Raw genomic sequence first — 21,906 nt, 5'->3', positions numbered from 1 at the left:
CATCACACAACTCCTGAGCCTCCATGAGGTGAAGCAGACGAGTGTGAGAGGCAGCGTGAGGCTCTGCATGGTTCCTGTCTGACCTGCTGTCCTCAGTACTGTTACAACCTCCACCCATAAATACATATTCCTCATTATTACATTTATCAATCACTTCATTTAAAACATGCAGAAACACCACTCTCTCCACTCCCACAGCCGGAGCATCAATATTAATAAACACCATCTTTACGTCTTCACACACTGCTCTCACTTTTAACAGACGGCCTTTAATAACTTCTTCACTTTCTACAGACTGAGGAAGAAAGTTTGTGGAAACAACAAGTCCAGCCCCACAACTGTTACTGGTTTGTGACTGAAGAAGGTTTCAGCAGTCCACTCTGTCCTCCAGTCAGTCTGGTTATCAGCAATACTGTCTGTCTCTGTACCAAAATAACATCCAGCTTGTTGAGAGAACACAGCTTGAAAAGAGACGCCCTTTTCCCATCAGCCCTTGCTCCATTTATATTCAAGCTGCCTGTTCTTATGTCTCCCATAGCAGAGAAACAAGGTGTAAAACAAAAAAAGAGTGAACAAAGCAGGAAAAAGAAGAAGTAACTATTTGACTCATTCATCCAAAACATTTCATCCTCTCAGAAGACACATAAACAGTATCATCAAAATCCTCCACTGTGAACTTCAACATCCAGTTGAACCCCTTAGTGTTGTTCAGAACCATGAAGACCTGCCTTCTGAAGGAGACAACATGTCTCAGGTGTGGAGGTTTACAGCCCAGAGGAATCAGTTTGACTGGAGACATTAACTGTCCGTGTCTCTCCAGTTCTCTCTGCAACATTTCATTACTAATGAACGGAGGAACTCTGGACAGAATGATGTTTCTGGCTGGATGAACCAGCGGTACCACCTGAACAAAGGTGTCCTGGATCACTACACCTCGTTCAACAACCGTGCTGACTTTATCAATACTGTCCAGAAAAATAACCACTCCATTGTTCATCCTAGATTTGGACTTTATACCGTCATAACTGACTATTTCTCTGATTACTGAACTGCAATCCTCCACAGAGCAATTAACAGTGGGACAGAGTTTGACTCTGTGTCTGTGTGTGAGCGTCTCCAGCTGAGGACGATTGATACTGATCCACTAAAACTACAGCACAGAATACTACTGCAGAAATAAATCTAACACACAGACACACAAAAGATAGAAACACACTCGCTCACTGAAATGCACACCCACACTCACTAAGAGAGAAACAGAGAGAGAGAACTGACCTTTGACATTCAGCTTCACCTGTTTCTTCATCAGGATGTGTTCCTCCCTGTTGTAGACGGTGCAGGTGTAGGTCTTACTGTCTGTGTTTGTGGGGTATTTCAGGGTCAGACTGAGGTCTCCAGGTTTCAGCAGGTTTCTCTTCATCTCTGTTCGACCTCTGTAACATCTGTCCTGTTCTTCAGGCTGGTCAGAACCGTTCTGATACACATGGAGCTTCCAGTTGTATCTGTCCTCCCACTGCACTTTAATGCCTTCAGGCAGGTGAACTGTGGTTTTGCAGGGCAGCTGGACAGACTCCACCCCTGAATCCACCTCCACCTGGTAGACTGGGAGGACAACAAACCACAACATCAGCTCTACAGACAGAAGATGTTTGGGTTTTTTTTTTCGTTATTTTTTTTTTTCTGTTCAAGCTGCACATGATTGGTCAACTACATGATGTGTGGTTGCTTCTGTGTGTCCGTACTGAGCAGGAGGGGGAGGGGCTACAGAGAGAGACTTTTTAAAACCTTTTATTACAGAACTTCTTTCAAAACATTTCATTAAAGAACTCTAAATGTTAAAACAGACTGGAAACACAACTCCTCCTCCTCCACCAAACAGATGACCTTATTAAAACACCACATCATGATAAAGCATCCAGACTCTCTGCTAGTTTGTAAAAATACAAATCAATAAAAACATTCTTTGACCACACTCCATTAAAATGCTCAAATCATTCTTTTAAAATGCTAAAAAAAGCTCACATTCTCAAAAAACTGTGAAAAATTGTTTCAGGCAGTTTCCAAAAAAGACATACATTTTTTACAGTGGGATTAAAAACAGCAACATAACTATTTACAGCAATGGCTCCATGTCCGATACTTCATTGTAGATCTCCAGTTCTTTTTTTGCAGGGTGCTTTATAAAAGCTTCTCTATCCTGGCTGTCCAGTCCCCGTCATTTTGATGTCCACCACATCGTGCCCTTGGTAAGAAAATGATCTCTTTCCTGACCCAGTGAAAATTCCCTGCTCCCAAAAAATCCACCAGCTCCGAATGGATCGTGTTGATCAGTGCTGGTGGTGGTTGGACACAAGCTACCTTATGCCACATCTGTGAGGCCACCAGGTTATTTGAGCAATATTACCCTCGAGGGTGTGCTTTAACGTCATTTGAGCACGACAGTGATGCGGTCCGCCAGCAGCACTGAAGTGGGGCACTCGAGGGTAATATTATGATTATACAACTAATACCAACACAAATAAAATGTATAATCAAAATATATCCATGTTGATGTTCTCAAATTTTAAAGGTTTTTGCAAGTGTGCGTCGCGTTTCCATGGAAACACATGGGGTCTGACTAATAGCTGAAACATAATCAGTCACGTCAGTTGACTCATATGTGTAATGGAATGTAGTTTACCACTCCAGCAAATAATCCAACCCTTAGTAACGACCTAGCAACAGAAAGGATTTTCTAGTCCCAGAAGAGTGGGTTAACCCTAACCCTAAGTCTGAGCTGACGTTAATCTTTTATCGCGGTCTCACAATTTCCTGAACTACATCAATGCTGCACAGACAAACAGAAAAGACTTATTTTTATCACCCAAGTTATAACAAAGATGTTGATTTTTTTCTTTTATATTTTTTATAAAACGTTTTCACCGCGGTCACAATAGTGTCTCTAACACTGAAGGGAAAATAAATAATAGTCGGGGCATTTATTTGTTTCAATCACTTAACAGACCAGGCATTTATTTGGGACAGGTCTAATTCCTTCCTCACAATAATCCGGGATGAAAATGTCACAAACTTCTCCAGCTTCTCTGTGAATTGTCAGGCATCCTGCTGGGCAATAATTGTCTTCTGCAAGTGAAGTTGTTGCAGCGGAGGAAACGATTCAGCCGACCAGCACTGCTGCAAACTCCTCATCTGTGCTCAGGGGCGGTTCTGGGGGGGGGGGCAACCAGTGGCCAGTGCCCCTGTAACTCTGAGTCTGGACCCCCCTGTGGCCCCCCTGACAGGGAGTCTGCATTAATAATACAATGACAGATTTCTTGCAATAATTTTGTTCTCAAGGGAAAAGCAGAAATAAAATGTCTCATCAGTTTACTACCCAATCAAAATTGCTGAAATTGTAAACACTGTTTTGTGCCCCCTAACAAAAAAGCCGGCCCCAACCTGGCCTCCCTATTAAAACTGGTCTAGAACCGCCACTGTCTGTGCTGTCACTCACAGTGGCGGACATTTGTTTCTCCATCGCCCTGATCATTTTGCGGGACACTCTCTCGTTTGCTGATAACTAATTCCCGCATGTTTATCTCAGGCTCCCCGGGCCGGCACATAGCCTTCTTCCTCCCTCCAGCAGGCAGCCTGTTGCTGTCCTCCTCGGACAGACGCTGAAGCTCAGTTTCTCTCACTCTCTTGGGACTTTTCCTCTGCATATTTTTTAAGGCAGAAATTTTGAATTTTAAGCCATACTTTTTATTTTTTTGCATCAGCTCTGACAGTTACTATGTTGCCATGGAGATGGATACACAGACTTGGAGGAGTAATATTTTTTAGTAATGAGTCAGGCGTGCTGTCATGCTGATTTGAGCACGGTCTAAATGTCTTGTTGACCAATCAGATTGCTTGGTCGGAACTACTTGTTGTATAATTATAATTAGCGTTCTTCCCCTGAGGGACAGCTGTGGCAGCACCCACTTCCATTTCTTTAGTTTGCTGTTACATTTTTCTATAATACCTTTCCAGTTTTCCCCCATCACATTTTCTCTTCCTAAAAAAAACTCCCAAATACTCAAAACCATCTCTTTTCCACTTTAAAACCCCTGGCAGTTTTAAAAGCCCCCTCTTCCACCTGCCCACTGCCAACGCTTCACTTTCCTCCCAGGTTACTTTTGCTGCTGATAAAATCCTGACAATCTCTCCCAGCTTTATAATGTCCTCTGTGTCCCTACAGTAACAATAACATCATCTGCACATGCTGATAAAATGTGGTCTGTTTTAAAACCATTTAAAAACAGACCTTCAGTGTTTTTTCTTATTTTGCATAGCAGGGGTTTGATGGAGATTGAGTACAGCATACCTGAGAGGGGGCGGCCCTGTCTCACCCCCCTGGACACTTTAAAAGGGGCGCTCAGTGCTCCATTGTTCTTTAGTACACTTTCAACGTCCTGGTACAGAACCTGGATCATGGCTATGAGACCTGGGCTGAGGCCAAAACTCTACAGAAAGATTCAAAAATGTCTGCTGTAGAGGTCTGTATAATACCGTGCAGCTCTTCCCCGGATCTCTGCGGGCTCAGTGAGTTCTGCTCCGGAGGTCAAACGCAGCACAGGGATGCTTCTTCTCTGGCTGTTTTTTTTTCTTTTCTCCAGCCTGAAGAAGAATTTGGATGTAGTGTCCGTGAGTGCGGCAGCTTGATATCTGGACCGGACCAGTGCCCCTTGAGCCTTTGTGCCTAGATCTTTTAGACTTGAGATCTTTAATATGATCTAAATTTCCAGTGGATTCTAATAAGTTCTGAATTTCCACAATCTCAGTCTCCAGATCCTTCATAGACCTGCCAGGGGCAGACTGGGGTTGAAATTCTGCCCCGGAGCTTGGTTTGGAGAGGCCTTTTATCTGATCGCATGACGGATGCAAGTGGACCCATAATTTTAACATGAATACTTTATTTGCACTATTATAACATACAGGAGTGGATGGACTTATTGTTTCTATGTGACTGGAATTGGAACATCAACATATGACATCTTAATATAATTCTATGCAAAGGCCTGTTGCCAACCCAGTCCTGCACACTGCACCTGTGTCATGGTCATGATTTGGGAACACGGGGCAACGCCCCTTCTTTGTCACTGTTGCATGCTCAACTGATTGGAGTGTAACAGGTGTGGATAATTGCGATGCCAATTGATACTCACAGGCGGCTCAGAAAGGAAGGAACTGAAAGAGTGACGTTTGGTTGCTCTCGTGGACTCTGTTCTGTCGCTCCTGTTATTTGGTGGGGTTTGTTTAACTGCCTGATGATTGTGTGCGCGATTGCGTGGATTATTGTGCTGTTTGGCGGAAGTCTGCTGGTGTGTCGTCCTCGCATCAAGCCCGGTGGCTGCTGTGATTCTCCGCCTGCCCTCCTGCTGTGACCCGTCTTCTCATCGGCTGATTCTCCGTCTCCTCGTCTACTGGGATTGTTGCCGTTGCCGGTGTGCTATCCGGAGCCCTGTCTTGTTCGTCCTGTGGCTGAGTGAAGTGCTGTGCAACAGGACTGGGAGTTAGATTAGTCTGCTCCCAGTTTGATGGTGAGTGACGCTTTTTAGCTGGCATACGGCCTCGCTTTCTCCAAGATCTACGTCTCACATAATTCACGAGAGCTCCAGACTGTCTACTAACCATAGCCTATCTATAAATATAATTCATAAGTTTCAGTGATTTTGAGAATTGCATGATTGCTCTTTTAGCGTTGCATTGCTGTGTTTCTTTTTTGCTGTGTTGCTGTGCTTTTTTTTTCTTTTTCTTTATCTACTGTTGAGATACTGGCGGCTCTCTCTTTGTGTGTGTGTGTGTGTGTGTGTGTGTGTGTGTGTGTGTGTGTGTGTGTGTGTGTGTGTGATTGACAGGTCGCCGGCCGCGTTGAAGTCACTGCCGGGCGCGAGACGGACTTGTATTAGGGGAACCCCTTGTGGACTGCGGACTATCCCGATCTAATGGACTCATTAATGTGTGTGCTTGAACAGGCCAGCTTTTAAGTTGAACGTGTGAATAAGTGTGTGAATGGTTCACACCTTTTTATTTAACTAGGTATTGTAATAAATATATTTTTTTGTACTCAAACTGTTGTCTGGGTAAATCTGTTGTGTTGCTTCCACCAAACCAAAGAACTTGCAAACAGAAAAAAAAAGTTGTTATATATTGTAAGAGTCCCAGCTCTCCAATTGGGTGGTGTTGTCGGGCTATATCGTTTCCTTGCCACACCTGTACCCACTGTTTTTTTTTTTTTTTTTTTTTTTTTGGTGGTTCCTCCTCCCCCTCTTCCTCCTCCTTCTCCTGTCCCTCCTCATCTGTCTCTTCCTCCTCCTCACTCCTATGACTGGCATTATCCTGTCCCTCTGCATCAACTCCATGACTGACACTGGCCTTGTCAGCTAATAATAATAATAACAGCAACAAAGATAAATGTTATGGCACTTTTGCAAAGAATTCACAAAAATCAACAAAAGCGACACACACACACACACACACACACACAGTAAATGAATTACTCACTTTAATGTATTTTTCTTGAGCTGGTAAAGATGGCTAAATATTTATGTAGAAACAGAACAGGAAAACACGATATATCACCTATATATTCTAATAATATCTTTTTAACTTTGAATGCAAAAGTTTCAACACGACAATGACGTCAATGATCAGATCGGTGAATTAAGTCATTACGCTGATCTCACAAATTGCACAAAATGCAAAATATCGGCCGATCCGATCAACAGCTTAGTTCTGTGTGCCCTGAGTTCTCAACGGGCCTGAAATTACAACCCGACCCATCACAGCCCGACATACCGGCATTGGGTCTGCCGCTGGGTCCCGTGTCTTCACTGGCCTGGCGGACTGTAGCCGTGCTGACCTTCACCCCTCCACCACTAAAAGCTCTGTTCATATGGAGCATTAAGCTGCATCCTGTTTTAACCGTTTTTTCTTTTTTGCCCTTAATTTTTCTGCTCCACCCATCTCTTTCTCCGGCTTCTTTCTTTTAAGCATGTTTGCTAATTTGAATTTATCCCGCTCCACTTTCTTTAATGACTGACTGAGCGGTTGAGCCAATCACATTTCAATACAAACAAGGATCAGCTCAAGTTGGGAGGGGCCGCTCGTATCGATTGGATTGACCCAGTCTCACGTTCAACTCTTGGCCACCTGCGGCCGTTTTATGGGGTAAAGAAACACGCTCGGACCACCGGCCGGTTCGGCCTGGAACAGACCGGCAGCTCGGGAATACTCCTGAACCTCCTGATGGCCAGCCCACCGGCCCACCAACCCACCGGCCCACCGAGGAAATCCCCGGTGGGTACGCCAGTCCGCCCTTGAGACCTGGTAATGTCCCGTGTGACGTTGGAAGTGTACTGCTGACAGAGCTGCTTTATCTCACTCTTCCCGTGATCCCACCACTGTCTTAAAGAAATAAAATAATTTTTTCTGCTTCTAAAACCTTCCCAAAAATACCTAAAAACGTCATTAAAATGGGCATCTGACAACAAAGAGGTGTTAAAACGCCAATATGTGCTCTTAGGTTTTAAGTAAGCAATAAAAACATTACAAAAGGTGACAGTGATCAGTAAAACCCAACAGGTGTAATGCCACACTTCTTAAGAACACTAAGATGGTGCTTAAAACAATAAAAACCGGTCTAGTCTGGCAAGAGAAATTAAAAGTGAGCCCAGGTATACTGCCTCCCATCAGCATGCGTTCTCCTCCACACGTCTGTTAAATCATGTTCATTTAAAACCTGTTTCAGAGCACTCTGGGATTCTCTGTGAGGCTCAACGTGATTCCTGTCCAGCAAGTCATTCTCTGTGCAGTTAAAATCCCCTCCCAAAAAGAAAAAGTCCTTAACAGTTACTTTACTTAAAACAGTGCTTAAATTATTATAATTATTCTTTAAGAAGCCACTCTGTCTGGTCCTGAGATGGAGCCCGTACACACTGATAATAACAAGCTTAAAATGTTCATAAACTGTCTTCACCACCATCATACTTCCCTCCATCACCTCCTTCACTTCAAAATATACAGGCGTAAACTCTTGGCAAAGAGGATGCCCCCTCAACACCACCTCCCCCACTCTGTCCTCCAGTCAGACTCATTAGAAGCGTCACTGTGAGTCTCCTGCACAATCATCACCAGTGCCGGATTTAGCAATTTGGGGGCCCCAGGCGAAGGTTTGTATGGGGGCCCTAAACCCTGCATACACTTCTTTATTCCAAAATGAAGACAGAGAACGAAGAACACACAAAGTGTACTACACAAGCTAATAGTCACCCATGATGGAGAATCAGAAAACAACTGTCCTTGCAAAGATTCCAGGTTAACCAGCACCATTTATTTCTTTTTTTAAATCAATATCAAAATGAGTGAGTGAGTGAGAGAGAAAAGAGAGTTCTCCACATCGCACGCTTCTGAGACATACTGCTGACGTCTGTGTGGAGTATGGAGCTGTACCTGAAAAATAACAATGATAAAAAACATTGTCACAAACTAACAATATGGTCTATGAACAAAATGAGTGTGGGCCTATTTTTTTTTTTTTGTCCAATAAAAGGTCAAGTCAATTACCTTAGCTGTCCAGATGTTGGTGATGGCCAGGCTTCTTCTTGCTTCTATTATGAAGTGAGAGGATAAAAAACAACAGTAGATTAATCATTGGGATTAAGAAATAATATAATTTTTTGTATTTTTAAATGACTACCTTCTCTATTTTGGGTTTCTGTCCCTTCCTTTCTCTCTTCCTCATCCCTCTGTTTCTCTTCCTCCTTATGCCTTTCACTCTCTCTCCCTTGATTTCTTTCTCCTCTTCTCCTCCTCTTCTCCTCCTTTTCCTCTTCTCCTACTACACTTCTCTTGACAGGTGAGTTTTCTCTCTGCTTTTGTCTTTGTCCTTACTCTCTCTTCCTTCTTATGAATGTTTCACTCTCTCTCCCTTGATTTCTTTCTCCTCTTCTCCTCCTCCTCTTCTTCCTCTTCTCCTACTACACTTCTCTTGACAGGTGAGTTTTTTCTCTCTGCTTTTGTCTTTGTCCTTACTCTCTCTTCCTTCTTATGAATGTTTCACTCTCTCTCCCTTGATTTCCTTCTCCTCTTCTCCTCCTCTTCTCCTCCTTTTCCTCTTCTCCTACTACACTTCTCTTGACAGGTGAGTTTTCTCTCTGCTTTTGTCTTTGTCCTTACTCTCTCTTCCTTCTTATGAATGTTTCACTCTCTCTCCCTTGATTTCTTTCTCCTCTTCTCCTCTTCTCCTACTACACTTCTCTTGACAGGTGAGTTTTCTCTCTGCTTTTGTCTTTGTCCTTACTCTCTCTTCCTTCTTATGAATGTTTCACTCTCTCTCCCTTGATTTCTTTCTCCTCTTCTCCTCCTCTTCTTCCTCTTCTCCTACTACACTTCTCTTGACAGGTGAGTTTTCTCTCTGCTTTTGTCTTTGTCCTTACTCTCTCTTCCTCCCTCTCTTCCTCCTTGTGCCTTTTGTTGTCTCTCATTATGTTCATGCCAATCTTACTCTGCGAGCCTTGGCCTCAGCAAATCTTGTGATTATGGAGTCTGTATCAAGAGTTTCCACTATCTCATGTTCTATGGAAATGACAGCCAGGGATGACAGTCTTTCTTGGGACATAGTTGAGCGCAGATATGTTTTCAGTCTTTTCAGTGTAGAGAAACTTCTCTCACCTGATGCAACTGTAACAGGAAGAGTAAGCAAGAGCCGTAGGGCTATGCTTAGATTAGGATACAGATCTAGGAGATTCTCTTTGTATATGTAGTTAAGAATTTCCAATGGGGATGAGATCTGTGGGGGGAAAGACCTAACAGCACCAGTAATTTCCATTTTTAGGTCCCCTGCATCAACATCATCCATAGTTTTCTCAAACCTGTTGCAGCATTCATCTAGACTGCCTCCCTGTACTGTACTTTTCATCATCTCAGTGGAGTAGAGAAATCCATACAACTTAAAAAAGTCCTGCATGTATGAGAATCTCTCCCTAGTTGTGGCCAGGGCAGTATCGACTAGGTGTAAGAAGAACTCTCTTCTGAAATGTTCCTCTGCAGTTGAGGTAGTCTCCTCTGTGCCCTCATAGTCAAACTGCCTTTTTGTTTTTTTCTGCCGAACCTCTGGCCAGATCATCTCCACCTCAGTCTTCTCTGCGATTTCCCTGGCATCTATTTTAGCGGCATTGAATCCGTGCTCCCTGAAATCTTGGAGGAAGTCTATGACTGCAGATATTTCCCTCTTCATGGTCTCAATGCTCACTTTGGGGCTTTGTAGGATCTTACTAACTTTGTTGATAATGTACAGTACATTGTACCACACCACACAACTTACCATGAATGGCCATTTTTTCAGTTCCTGGCAGAGGCTTGAAGCACTGAATGCACACTCTGAATCCTTCTTTTCTCTGGCGAAGTCGTGTAAAGCCTCCAGGGCATTCAAAATGTCTGGAAGCTGATACCGTACAGCTTTTACAGCATCCACGCGGCATTCCCATCTGGTGGTTGACAAGGTCTTGATGGTAAAATCCTTCACATTCGCCTGAAGAATGGCCCACCATTGAACAGAGTGACTAAAAAGATTGTAGAGACTCTGTAACACACCATAGAAGTTAAGGGATATTGTGGAGGATTTGGCTGCATCCCCAATGACCAGGTTCAGTGTGTGACTTCCACACGGGACACAGAGGGCTTTGGGGTTGAGGTCAAGGACCCTCTTTTGTACCCCCTGCTTCTTTCCCTGCATATTACTGCCATTATCATACGATTGACCACGGCAGTCAGAGATATCCAGGTGCAGTGTTTTCAGATGTCCACGGAAAAGTTCGAGTAGGCCTTTGCCAGTTGTGTCCTCTGCCATAAGAAAGCCTACAAAATGCTCGTGGATGGACACGCCTTTGTGGAGCTCACAATTAACTATGCGCAGGACCACAGACAGCTGTTCATTGTGGCTTATGTCAGGTGTGCAATCCATTATGATGGCATAATATTTGGCCCTCTTCACTTTTTCAACAATGGCATCAAGGGTGCCCTTTGCCACATGTGTTATCAATTCATTCTGGATGTGCTTACTCAAATATGTGTCTGACAGTTCTTTTTCCTGGATTCTTCTTAAATGTTCTTTCATGAAAGGGTCAAATTTTGCCATCAGCTGTACTTGTCCTAGGAAGTTTCCATTGCCATGCTCATATAATTTCTCTGTACTCCCACGAAAAGCAAGATTCCGCTCAGCTAGATAGATAATTATGGCAAGCAATCTTCTTAGAATATTTCTCCATCTCTCAATTTCTGCCATCATTGCATTTTGGTTCAACTGATCAATGGCTGTGCCTGTCTGCAGTCTTTGGGAAAGTGTGTGCCAGGACTCCATATGAGACACATGTTCAGCAGACCTCTCATGCTGCTTCAGGTGAGCTCCGAGTTTTCTCCAATTGTTAAACCCATCTGAACTTAACTGTGTGTTCCCCTCTCCAAAAAGTCGGCAACAAAAGCACATAACACAGTCCCCTGATTCGCTGTAGATAAGCCACGTCCTATTAATCTTCTCCCCGTTTTTCATTTGGATGTGGTAGTTATTACTAGTAAATCTCCGACCCTCTTGATTTTTGGGGAATTCCACATTAATTTGTATGGGACCTTTGCGAACACTGGAACATCGCTCCTCAGCCGTGAGCTTCTTAGGCCAGAGAGCCGGGTCACCTGTTAGCAGGTCTACAGTGCTTTGGTTGGTGACAGCAGGATTAGCACAGCTAGGGCTATAACTGACAGAACTAGCTTGACTCACCAGAACCCCACCATTGTCATCATCATTGTCATCATCATCGTCGCTGTCAAAATGGCCATCACTGGACAACTCCTCCACCTTGTCTGTGTCAACGTTAGACACTTCGCAGCTAACGTTAGCTGCTGCTGCTGCTGCTGCTGTCGCGGCGCCGGCATTTCCCACACTTTGGACGTTGTTGTTGACTGTAACGTTATCCACGGTAACAGCAATGGCAAAATAGTTAGTCAGCTTTGGCAGCTTTGCTATATTTTTCTCGGCGTCTTTATTCTTTGTCCGTTTATTTGAACCGCTCGGGTAGTTTCGTTTCATTTTAGCTTTTCCTCTAACTTTGTCTGTCTGTTTGTTTTCTTTTACTTCTTCTCCTTCTTCTTCTTCTTCTTCTCCGTCTGTTGTTTATTGGCGGTTGGCAAACGGTGCATTACCGCCACCAACTGGACTGGAGTGTCGTTTGTGTTCATCTTTTGCGGTTTGTCACGGACTAGTCCATTTCATTGTGAAAGTAGGGGGTGTATGTGAGACAGATACCCATGAATTTGACATTTAACTCATACTTAAACGTTTTTTTCTAAAGAATGAATTACATATTAATAAAACTTAAACTGACCACGTTTTGAAGTGTTCATGATGATACGTTTTCTTATTTTCCTTTTTTTTTTTTTTTTTGGGAGGTTGGTGGGGGCCCCCCCCCCACGACCGCAGGTGGAGGGGCCCCAAGCAACCGCCTACCTACGCCTCTATGTTAAGACCGGCTATGATCATCACGTCTAATTTTTTAACATTCATCATTTCAAACAGCACAGGCCTTTTTTCTGCATCTCTTGCCCTGTTTATATTTATAGTGCAGATATTAAAAAGACTTATTAGAGCAGGGGCGTAGGAATGAGTTTAACATTGGGGGGGACAGATCCTTTAATGGTTTTAACAGAAATATGTCATAAATTAACTACATTGCAAAATAAAATATAAATGTATTTTATTCTACTAAAAACATACATTTGTAAAGGTAAAGGAGCACTTTTTTAATGGCAGTAATGAACTGATAAATGTCAAATAAATGTTTTAATTGCAGGCCCAATCATCCAGTTTGCAGATTAATAAATAACACGGGAAGAATTTGAATTCAAATTTTCTGAATACATTTTCTTTTCTTAGTTATATCTTATGCCTCAATGAACAGACACATATACAGGCAAAGGTTAAGGTGATGTTGGGGCGCTGTTTAGCTCAGTTGGTAGAGCGCGCATGTGCTGAGGCTCTGCAGCGGACCCGGGTCCCTTTGCTGCGTGTCACTCCCCCCCTCTCTCTCCTTGTTTCCTGTCATATCTTCAGCTGTACTGTCAATAAAGCCATAAAAAGCAAAAAAAAAAAAGTAAAAAAAAACAACTTGTTTTCTGCTCTCAAGTGTGAAATCCTTCCACATTTCCACTAACTAACTGGTGTGTGAAGGTAAAGGTAAACGAAAAAGACATTTGAATGGATGTAATGAAATAATAAATATCAATTCCTGTGTAGTTTTCTAACACAAATAAAAGTTGGATAGCACTGTACAGTCCTGCATTCAATAATGTGCGTGCCGTGTGATTTTTTAAGTTACAAACATGTGCCATGGCACACAAAAGGTTGAAAAACACTGGCCTAGGCAAAAGAGCCAAATTGTTTTTTCCTCCTGTCATTTGCAGCCACAAATTGCTTGCAAATTGACTTCATGTCCAGTAAGTCAAGTTTATCCTGATGGACATGACAGTCACCAACATGGTGAAGTGTGTTTTGAGTTTTGAGCCTGCAGAGGACACTAAAACTTCTCTCTGCCTCAGAAGATGAAACAGCCGGGGACTACCAAAAGCAACCTGACGTGGTTTTCCACTTAATATAGTTTACGTATCTCTACAGGCAGTGTTGGGCACTTTACTTTTAAAAAGTAATTAGTTATAGTTACTAGTTACTTCTCCCAAAAAGTAACTGAGTTAGTAACAGAATTACTCCACTATAAAAGTAATTAGTTACCAGGAAAAGTAACTATTGCGTTACTTGTATTTCTTCCCCCTTTTGAGCTCGGCATTCATTTTAGCGTACTCTGCATCTACATATGTATTTATAAAATGTCTTCCTGCATGGCGGACCGGCACCTGTTCTCCCCGATATTTTACCAGTGAGTGCTCTGAAGGAGTCTGAGTAAACTGTTGATAACAGGAGCATGTTCTCAACAACATACCTGCCTGTCATTGCATTCAGTTCAGTCTGTGTCACAAGTTTTGTGAAGCTGTTAGCAGAGCTCACATTAGCCACATCAGAGGGGTGTACTGCGAAGCCAGTTTAGTGGGTTAGCAAGGTATGTTGAGTCTAAAGCCAGGCTTCCCTGCAGGGCCGTAACTACCATTGAGGACACCGAAGTCATGTCCTCGGTAATTTTTCTCAGTGGAAAAAAAAAAAAAGAAGGTGATAACTGCCGACAAATAACTTTATTTTGTACGGAAACCACCTGCTCCTCTGTCTGATCATCACCTTGGGTTACAGAGTGGATTATCCTGTCGTAAATATAGCTACCATCTTTGGTCATTGCACTGGTTTGTGGGTGAAAAAATGAAAAAACTCTTGTTACACCATTCCTGTTCGGCTCCCAGACCGTGGTCAAGAAGCACAGGTGAGATGTTTCCTCCAGGGCCGAAGTTTATCATTACCTTCAGGGTGAACCCCTTTCAGGTATGTCGTTGGTCGGTAAATAATGCCTGGGAGCTTTGCTGTCTTTTGAGGTGCCGTCACATTTATTCACGAGTAACTGCAGCATATACTGTACATTTTATTCCTGTCGTTACTGCTGCTACTCCTTTCTCTCTCATTCATTCACTGTCTGCCTCACACACGCTCCCTCACTTTTGCTCACCCACTCACACCTGACGCACACCTGACGCACCGCCCTATTCATGAAAGAGCTACGCCACTCTCACAACGCTCTGTTAAAATAACAAGCTGTACTTCAGCGGTAAGGATTCTTAGTCTGAAGTGTTCTCTACTTCCTAAGATAGACATTGCAAAATTGGTAACTGGAATAAACTGGCCAGGTTTCTTGTATTTTAATAAACCATACGATTTCAAACTTTAAAACATGGTGTCCATTGATGTAAATACAAAGCAGGCCAACAAGCTCACGTGAGTGATACGAAGCACAAATTATGACATGTAATAATCACGCCTAGTAGTGCCATCCAAGTTAGTGATCAACCATCACAAGTGATAACATAACTAGCTAATGTTAACTGCCTACAAATGGTCGTTTCAGAGGTAGTGATGCTGCTGTCTTGACAAGAGCCCATCTTTGGGTGGCCACTGAAAGCAGAGGAAAGATAAATCATGTTGACTGATGTTAGCTAGCTAATTTATAATCCATACTTGCTCATTTTTTGCAGTTATGCTGTTCTTTGACTGTATCTAGTGCTGCTGCTGCTACCACTTAAGTGATTTCTGTACCTACTAGGGTTGTCACGATACTAAAATTTTCAACTCGATACCGATACTCAGAAAAATATTCGATACTCGATACCATTTTCGATACCACAAGGATAAAAAAAAGACCCCAAAATTTAAAAGGAATATTTTGATTAACAAGAAAAATGCAAAAATATCCTCTGTAACAATGAACAGAACCACGCGTTAAATATATATAACAAAAAACAGTTGTGCAACAAGAAACTGCAACTATGATAACAAGTTTCAGGTCTGAGGTAGTGCAAAAGTATTGGTATCGATACTTTTGAAAATGAGTATCGTATCTGGACAACTGTAGTACCTACTAGATGTTTTAATAGTAATTATAGGCTATTACCATACTTTTAAACATAGTTTTAAACATACTCGGCAAGACTCCAGCAAGCAAACAGAGTTTCTTCTAGAACTCTAAAACTAGTTTTTATAATGTTAATCCTAACAGAGGCCAGGCCAGTAATACAATGTTACCCAGCACTGTTAAAGTTACTTTATCAACTCAGCTGAGTTGTTGTGTGTTTACTTTCTTCAGACATAATGAAGAGAGCACAACAAACCCTGTTTCCCTTTGGGAAGAAGATAGTAGGGCAAGAAGAGGACGAGAGGGGGAGAAAAGGAAAGAAAGGTGAAGAGAAGACCATGGTGCTGCCCCAGGATAGGATTATCAATGTCCCATGCACACTGATGTTAAACAAACAATACTGTCCTCTGATCTAATTCAATCATAATCATAATTATTCAATCTTAATGTAACTTAACTTAACAACATATCTAGTAGTATCTAATAGTGAAATTGTATGACTTACATTTTGCTTGTGTTCATGTACTGTTTGTGTTTGCATTATTTGGTATTTGAGTTATTTAAGTGTGTCTTAAAGTTAATATTAAGGAGGTGTATATTATTTTACTTAATTCCTTCTTGGCAGGAGAGACAAGTGGAATCTTGTCTTGCATTATGCCCTGTTACATCTAGGCAAGATAATCTTTGAAACTTTGCTTATGTTCGGACATTTATGTTCATTGGAGTCAGTGTACTGTCAATAATAAACAATCATACAATTTCAGTTAGTCTACATGCATGGTGACTGGCTGCCTGCCCCCATCTACTGGCTCTGACTGCCTTCATATCTCCAAATCTGTACTGTATTCTGCTGTCCCTGCCCTCTCGAAGGTTGGTCAACACACACTCACACAGTGTCAGTTACAAATACACATTTCCTTATGGACCCGCCCGCTGAGACATTGCTAATGTTCGGACCTCCGCAATTATGACCTCAGTATTTCTAAAATCCTGGTTACGGCCCTGCTTCCCTGTACTACAAAGGTGGCTCTCTTTTAACCCGGCTAGATCTCCATGGTAACTTATGCTTAGCTCATAACCTGGTCCCGACCAGGTTCTGTTCAGAGTTTCAGCTTAAAATCGGCTATAAAAGTGCTGCTGTTTCACACGGTGGACCTGGGAGCAAGAATAATTCGGGCAGCACTACGACGTGAGCGGCTTCTTCGAGATTGTACTGAACCGCTGGCATTTCCTGATGAAATTCTCTATGAGCGATATAGATTTTCAGCCGAGGGAATACAGTACATTTGCTCACTTATTGAGCCGAGTGTCAGGAATGCCACTGAAGAAGCTGTGCGCTCACTGTCGGGCAAACTGTTTGTGTAGCCCTTCGTTTTTTTGCCACGGGAACCTACTTACATTCAGTTAGTGATGCAGAAAATCTGAGCAAGAACACTGCGTGTTGCGCCATCCGCAAAGTGGTTCTTGCTGTTACTGAGAAGCTAAATATGTTTGTAGTGTTCCCAAGTCATTTGAGCACAATGCTTGTTAAGGAAGGATTCTATAAAATATCTGGTAATTTACTTTCATACCCCTCTACATCATCAGTATTACTTGCTTGCATAATGAAATCTTCCCCTTTTCATTCTTCTTCCTGTTGGCTTAAGATAGTGATGATATTAAAATAAAATGGGAAACTGTATATTATCCATACACTGACAAAATGATGGGGCAGTTTGGCTACATACCACTTTGAATGATGTTTTTGTATTTGGCTCTAACTTGCTGCCATGTCTGACTGCTGCTTCCACATCTTAATAAAATGCAATATTAAATATTAATTAGGCCAACCTAGTATGTATTTGTCACAGATAATGAGTAAAGTTAATTATTTCTTTGATGTGGCCATGAATAAACTGATGAACTGATCAATGTTTCACCCGTTGTAGGACAGTGTACGCCCAAACACAAATCTTACAGGCTTGAGCTATTTTCACTGTCAGAAAGCTCTTTATTGTCATTGTACAGGGACAGTAGCTACATTTGCTTGTTCATCCCGACACAGTGATACAAAACAAAAAAACACTGAACATTTATAGCCGACGCACACTCAGCCTCGCTTTCAATAAAACACACACGCGCATTCTATAACTGAGATCAGTAAAATGTGAAAACAATATAGACATCATTCAAAATTGAAAAAACTGTAGTTTTTCAAATGGATGAGGGTTAATATGTAAAAGTTGCACAATGTTGAGCTTTCAGAAATTAACACACTAAGGGCTTCATATAATATTGATCATAATAATAATCATTGTTAACTTACGCATTTACACGGTCAACAGTTTTCTGCCAGCAGCCCTCCCTCGCTCTATTGGTGGCGATAGTGTTACTTTTTGCCATGATGGTTTCATTTAATCAATTCTTCATAGCCTTGCATAATGAGAATCTGCTCATCTTGAGTAAAATATGTGGCCCGGGATCGATCCATTTTCGCACTGAAAATGCGAAAATCTTCCTCCTCCTCCACACAGGATCCAGACTTTGAGCCTCCCCGGGCCTCTGCTTGCTTCTCCTTCCCGGACTTGAAGCTCTCCTGAATTGTGCCTTAATTTTCTTTTCAGATGAGGCACTTAAAAGGTCATCCTCATCTCCCATTTCACAATCACTCCCTTCCACTGTTTCTTCCACCACCGCCCTGTTACCTGCACTCTTTTTCTTTGGCTTTGTATTTGTCTTTTCCTCTCTTTTCTCTGCCCTCCCACACTCACCTGTTCCTCCTTATCTGCCCCCTCCACCTCCACCGGCCTCCCCTTTTCCTCACCCATCTCCTCCTGTACCTTCACCTGTCCCTCACATTCCTACTCCTGTCCCTCCACCACCTGTTTACTCTGTTGCTCCTTGACTGCCTCCTTCTGTACCTCCGCTTCCACCTGTCTTTGCCTCTGATCCTCACCTGTTTTGTTCATGTCCTTCCTTTGACAGGCCCTGATCAAGTGTCCCTATTTTCCACATCCAAAACATTTGGTGCTCTAAGAAGAGACAAAGATCACATAATCAAATTCCTCCACTCTGATCCTGAATGCCAGGCTCAGGTCTTGGCCCCTGTTGTTCAAGATCGTGAGGACATTTCTCCTATGAGACACCACATGCTTTAACAACGGATACTTACATCCTGACGGCACTTTACGGATGGGTGATACTATTTTGCCATGTTGGGAAAGCTCTTTCATCAATGTCTCATTTTTAATGAAGGGTGGGACATTAGACAATGAAACCTTCTTTGCCGTTGTGGTGAGCGGCAACACGGAAACAAAAGCGTCATTCACCGTAATGCCGCTCCACCACTGTATTAGCCTTTTCTACCTTATCCACAAAGATGACCACAGCCCCATTCATCTGCGCCGTGGACTTCACGCTGCTATGACCAACAGACTGATCCACTGCCAGGCTGCAGTCCTCCACTGACACTGACAAGGACACAGACATCTTAATGCTGTGCTCCCTCGTCACTTTACTCAGATTCATTTTTACAGCAAAACGCTGGCCGACTGCACCAGCCCAAGAAACACACGCACAGACTCACACACCTACAAACTTATAACACTGTAAACCTAAAAAAAAAATGCTTTACCACATTCATAAATCGCTGAACAACTGATCGAACACTCCGCTCTCAGCACACTCACTCCAACACTCAGAGAGAGAGAGAGAGAGAGAGATAAAGAGAGATCCTGTATCTACAGTACTGACCTCTGACTTGTATCTACAGCACTGACCTGTATCTACAGTACTGACCTGTATCTACAGTACTGATCTGTATCTACAGTACTGACCTCTGACTTGTATCTACAGCACTGACCTGTATCTACAGTACTGACCTGTATCTACAGCACTTACCTGTATCTACAGTACTAACCTGTATCTACAGCACTGATCTGTATCTACAGTACTGACCTCTGACCTGTATCTACAGCACTGACCTGTATCTACAGTACTGACCTCTGACCTGTATCTACAGCACTGACCTGTATCTACAGTACTGACCTGTATCTACAGTACTGACCTCTGACCTGTATCTACAGTACTGACCTGTATCTGCAGCACTGATCTGTGTCTACAGTACTGACCTCTGACCTGTATCTACAGTACTGACCTGTATCTACAGTACTGACCTGTATCTGCAGTACTGTCCTGTATCTACAGTACTGACCTCTGACCTGTATCTACATTACTGACCTGTATCTACAGTACTGACCTCTGACCTGTATCTACAGTACTGACCTGTATCTACAGTACTGACCTCTGACCTGTATCTACAGTACTGACCTGTATCTACAGTACTGACCTGTATCTACAGTACTGACCTCTGACCTGTATCTACAGTACTGACCTGTATCTACTGTACTGACCTCTGACTGTAACCACAGTACTGACCTGTATCTACAGTACTGACCTCTGACCTGTATCTACAGTACTGACCTGTATCTACAGTACTGACCTCTGACCTGTATCTACAGTACTGACCTGTATCTACAGTACTGACCTTTGACCTGCAGCTCCACATGTTTCTCCATCAGGATGTGTTCCTTCCTGTTGTAGACGGTGCAGGTGTAGATATCTGTGTCTCTGTATGTGGGCTTCATCAGGGTCAGACTGAGGTCTCCAGTCTTCAGCAGGTCTTTCTTTACCTCTGTTCGGTCTTTGTAATCCTGGTCCTGTTGTTCAGGCTGGTCAGAGCCATTCTGATACACATGGACCTTCCTGTTGATTATGTATCTATCCCTCCACTCAACTTTAGCATCTTTCGGCAGGTGAACTGTGGTTTTGCAGGGCAGCTGGACAGACTCCGCCCCTGAATCCACCTCCACCTGGTAGACTGAAAGGACAACAAACCACAACGTCAGCTGTACAGACAGCAGCAGGAACTGTAACGTAGTGATGTGTCGGTCGCCATTAATAACATCGTGACACGGTGTGGCAACTGTGTGTGTGTGTGTGTGTGTGTGTTTTGGGGGGGGGGGGGGGGGGTTACAGCATCCACTGTATGCATTCAGTTTCTGTCTCCACATTGTGTCCACTCTGCCATTTAGCTTATTTTTGTTTAAGGCTTTAACAAAACAATCATACACAACTTGTCTTTTCACTGTGTACAAGTCCACATATTTAGAGTCCAAGTCTAAAAATTGCCCTGAGAAACCATCCAGATTTGGGACGAAACCCAGATTATTTGTCCACCTTAAAATGCAGCTTGTCACGTCTCTCCAAAAAATGTCTTTTGGACCTAAAAGAAACTTCTGAACAAACTGCAGTCTGAAAGTCGCTACTCTGCTCTCTATGTGAATCAGACTGTGTCCCCCTTCTTCCTTCGATAAAAACAACACACTCTGGGGCTCCCAATGTAACAGATCCCAGAAAAAGTCTACTAGTATGGCCTGTAACCTTTGTGTTAGGCCTTTAGGTGGAACCATGCAGGCCAGTCGATGCCACAGAGCAGAAGCCACCAAGTTATTTATGACAAGTACTCTGCCTCTGAAGGACAGTTGTGGCTTTAGCCATTTCCATTTCTCAAGTCTTTTTTTATTTTTTCCTCTCCTCCCTCCCAGTTTGCCTGGACTATCGTCTGCCAACATACACACCTGGATATTAAAGACCATCTTTCCTCCAAGTTAAGCCCCCCGATAGACTGGGCATACTCCTCCCCAGCTCCCAGCTGCCAGTGCTTCACTCTTTGTCCAGTTTACTTTTGCCGCAGAAATGACACCAAAGTCTTTTATAATTGTCTCCAGTTGTTTTATCTCTTAATTTTCGACAAAAACAATGACATCATCTGCATAAGCTGATGAAATATAGTTTTTGTTAAAATCCTTAAAAAGCAGACCTTCAATTTTTGCCCTTATTTTGCATAGCTAAGGTTCAATAGACAATGAATGAATGCCCCAATGAGCTCTCCTGAGAAAGAGCAGCCCTGTCTTAACCCCCGGCACACTTTAAAAGGGGCACTAAGACCTCCGTTGATCTTGAGTACACTCTCAACATCCTTGTACAATACCTTGATCATAGCTATGAGACCTGGGCTGAGACCACAACTCTGCAAAGTCTTCCAGAGGTAAAGGTGCTCAACCCGGTCAAAAGCCTTTTCCTGGTTTAACGAAATGAGACCAGTTTTAATACTCAAAGAACTAGAGATTTCCAAAATATCTCGAATTAAGGACACATTGTCCAAAATAGACCTACCAGGCACACAGTAGGTCTGATCTTCATGAATTGCGTATTCCATCACCTCCCTCAGTCTGTTGGCCAACACTTTGGACAGGATTTTATAGTCAGAACAGAGCAGAGACACAGGATG

At 42.9% G+C, this 21,906-nt stretch overlaps 1 protein-coding gene across 1 annotated transcript; it reads right to left on the bottom strand.

Annotated features, from left to right (window-relative positions):
- Positions 1-708: 708 nt before the first annotated feature.
- On the bottom strand, positions 709-20,148 carry LOC115578247 (myelin-oligodendrocyte glycoprotein-like). The gene is made up of 3 exons (XM_030411105.1): positions 20,101-20,148; positions 1,276-1,602; positions 709-731 (listed from the first exon to the last, which is right to left on the bottom strand). The coding sequence occupies exons 1-3, from the start codon at positions 20,129-20,131 to the stop codon at positions 709-711; spliced, it is 381 nt and encodes a 126-aa protein (XP_030266965.1). The 5' UTR covers positions 20,132-20,148.
- Positions 20,149-21,906: the final 1,758 nt, after the last annotated feature.

This window comes from Sparus aurata, unplaced genomic scaffold (assembly GCF_900880675.1).
Source record: "Sparus aurata unplaced genomic scaffold, fSpaAur1.1, whole genome shotgun sequence".
Taxonomy (NCBI): domain Eukaryota; kingdom Metazoa; phylum Chordata; class Actinopteri; order Spariformes; family Sparidae; genus Sparus; species Sparus aurata.
Note: the sequence above shows the minus strand (reverse complement) of the source record. Positions and strands in the feature narration are given on the sequence as shown.

Coding starts and splice junctions, on each gene's coding strand:
- LOC115578247 (XM_030411105.1), bottom strand. CDS start 20,131: ATGGAGAAACATGTGGAGCTGCAGGTCAAAG. Junction 1,603..20,100: donor TGTGGAGCTGCAGGTCAAAG/GTCAGTACTGTA, acceptor TTGTCCTCCCAG/TCTACCAGGTGGAGGTGGAT. Junction 732..1,275: donor GGTGAAGCTGAATGTCAAAG/GTCAGTTCTCTC, acceptor TGTCTCCTTCAG/AAGGCAGGTCTTCATGGTTC.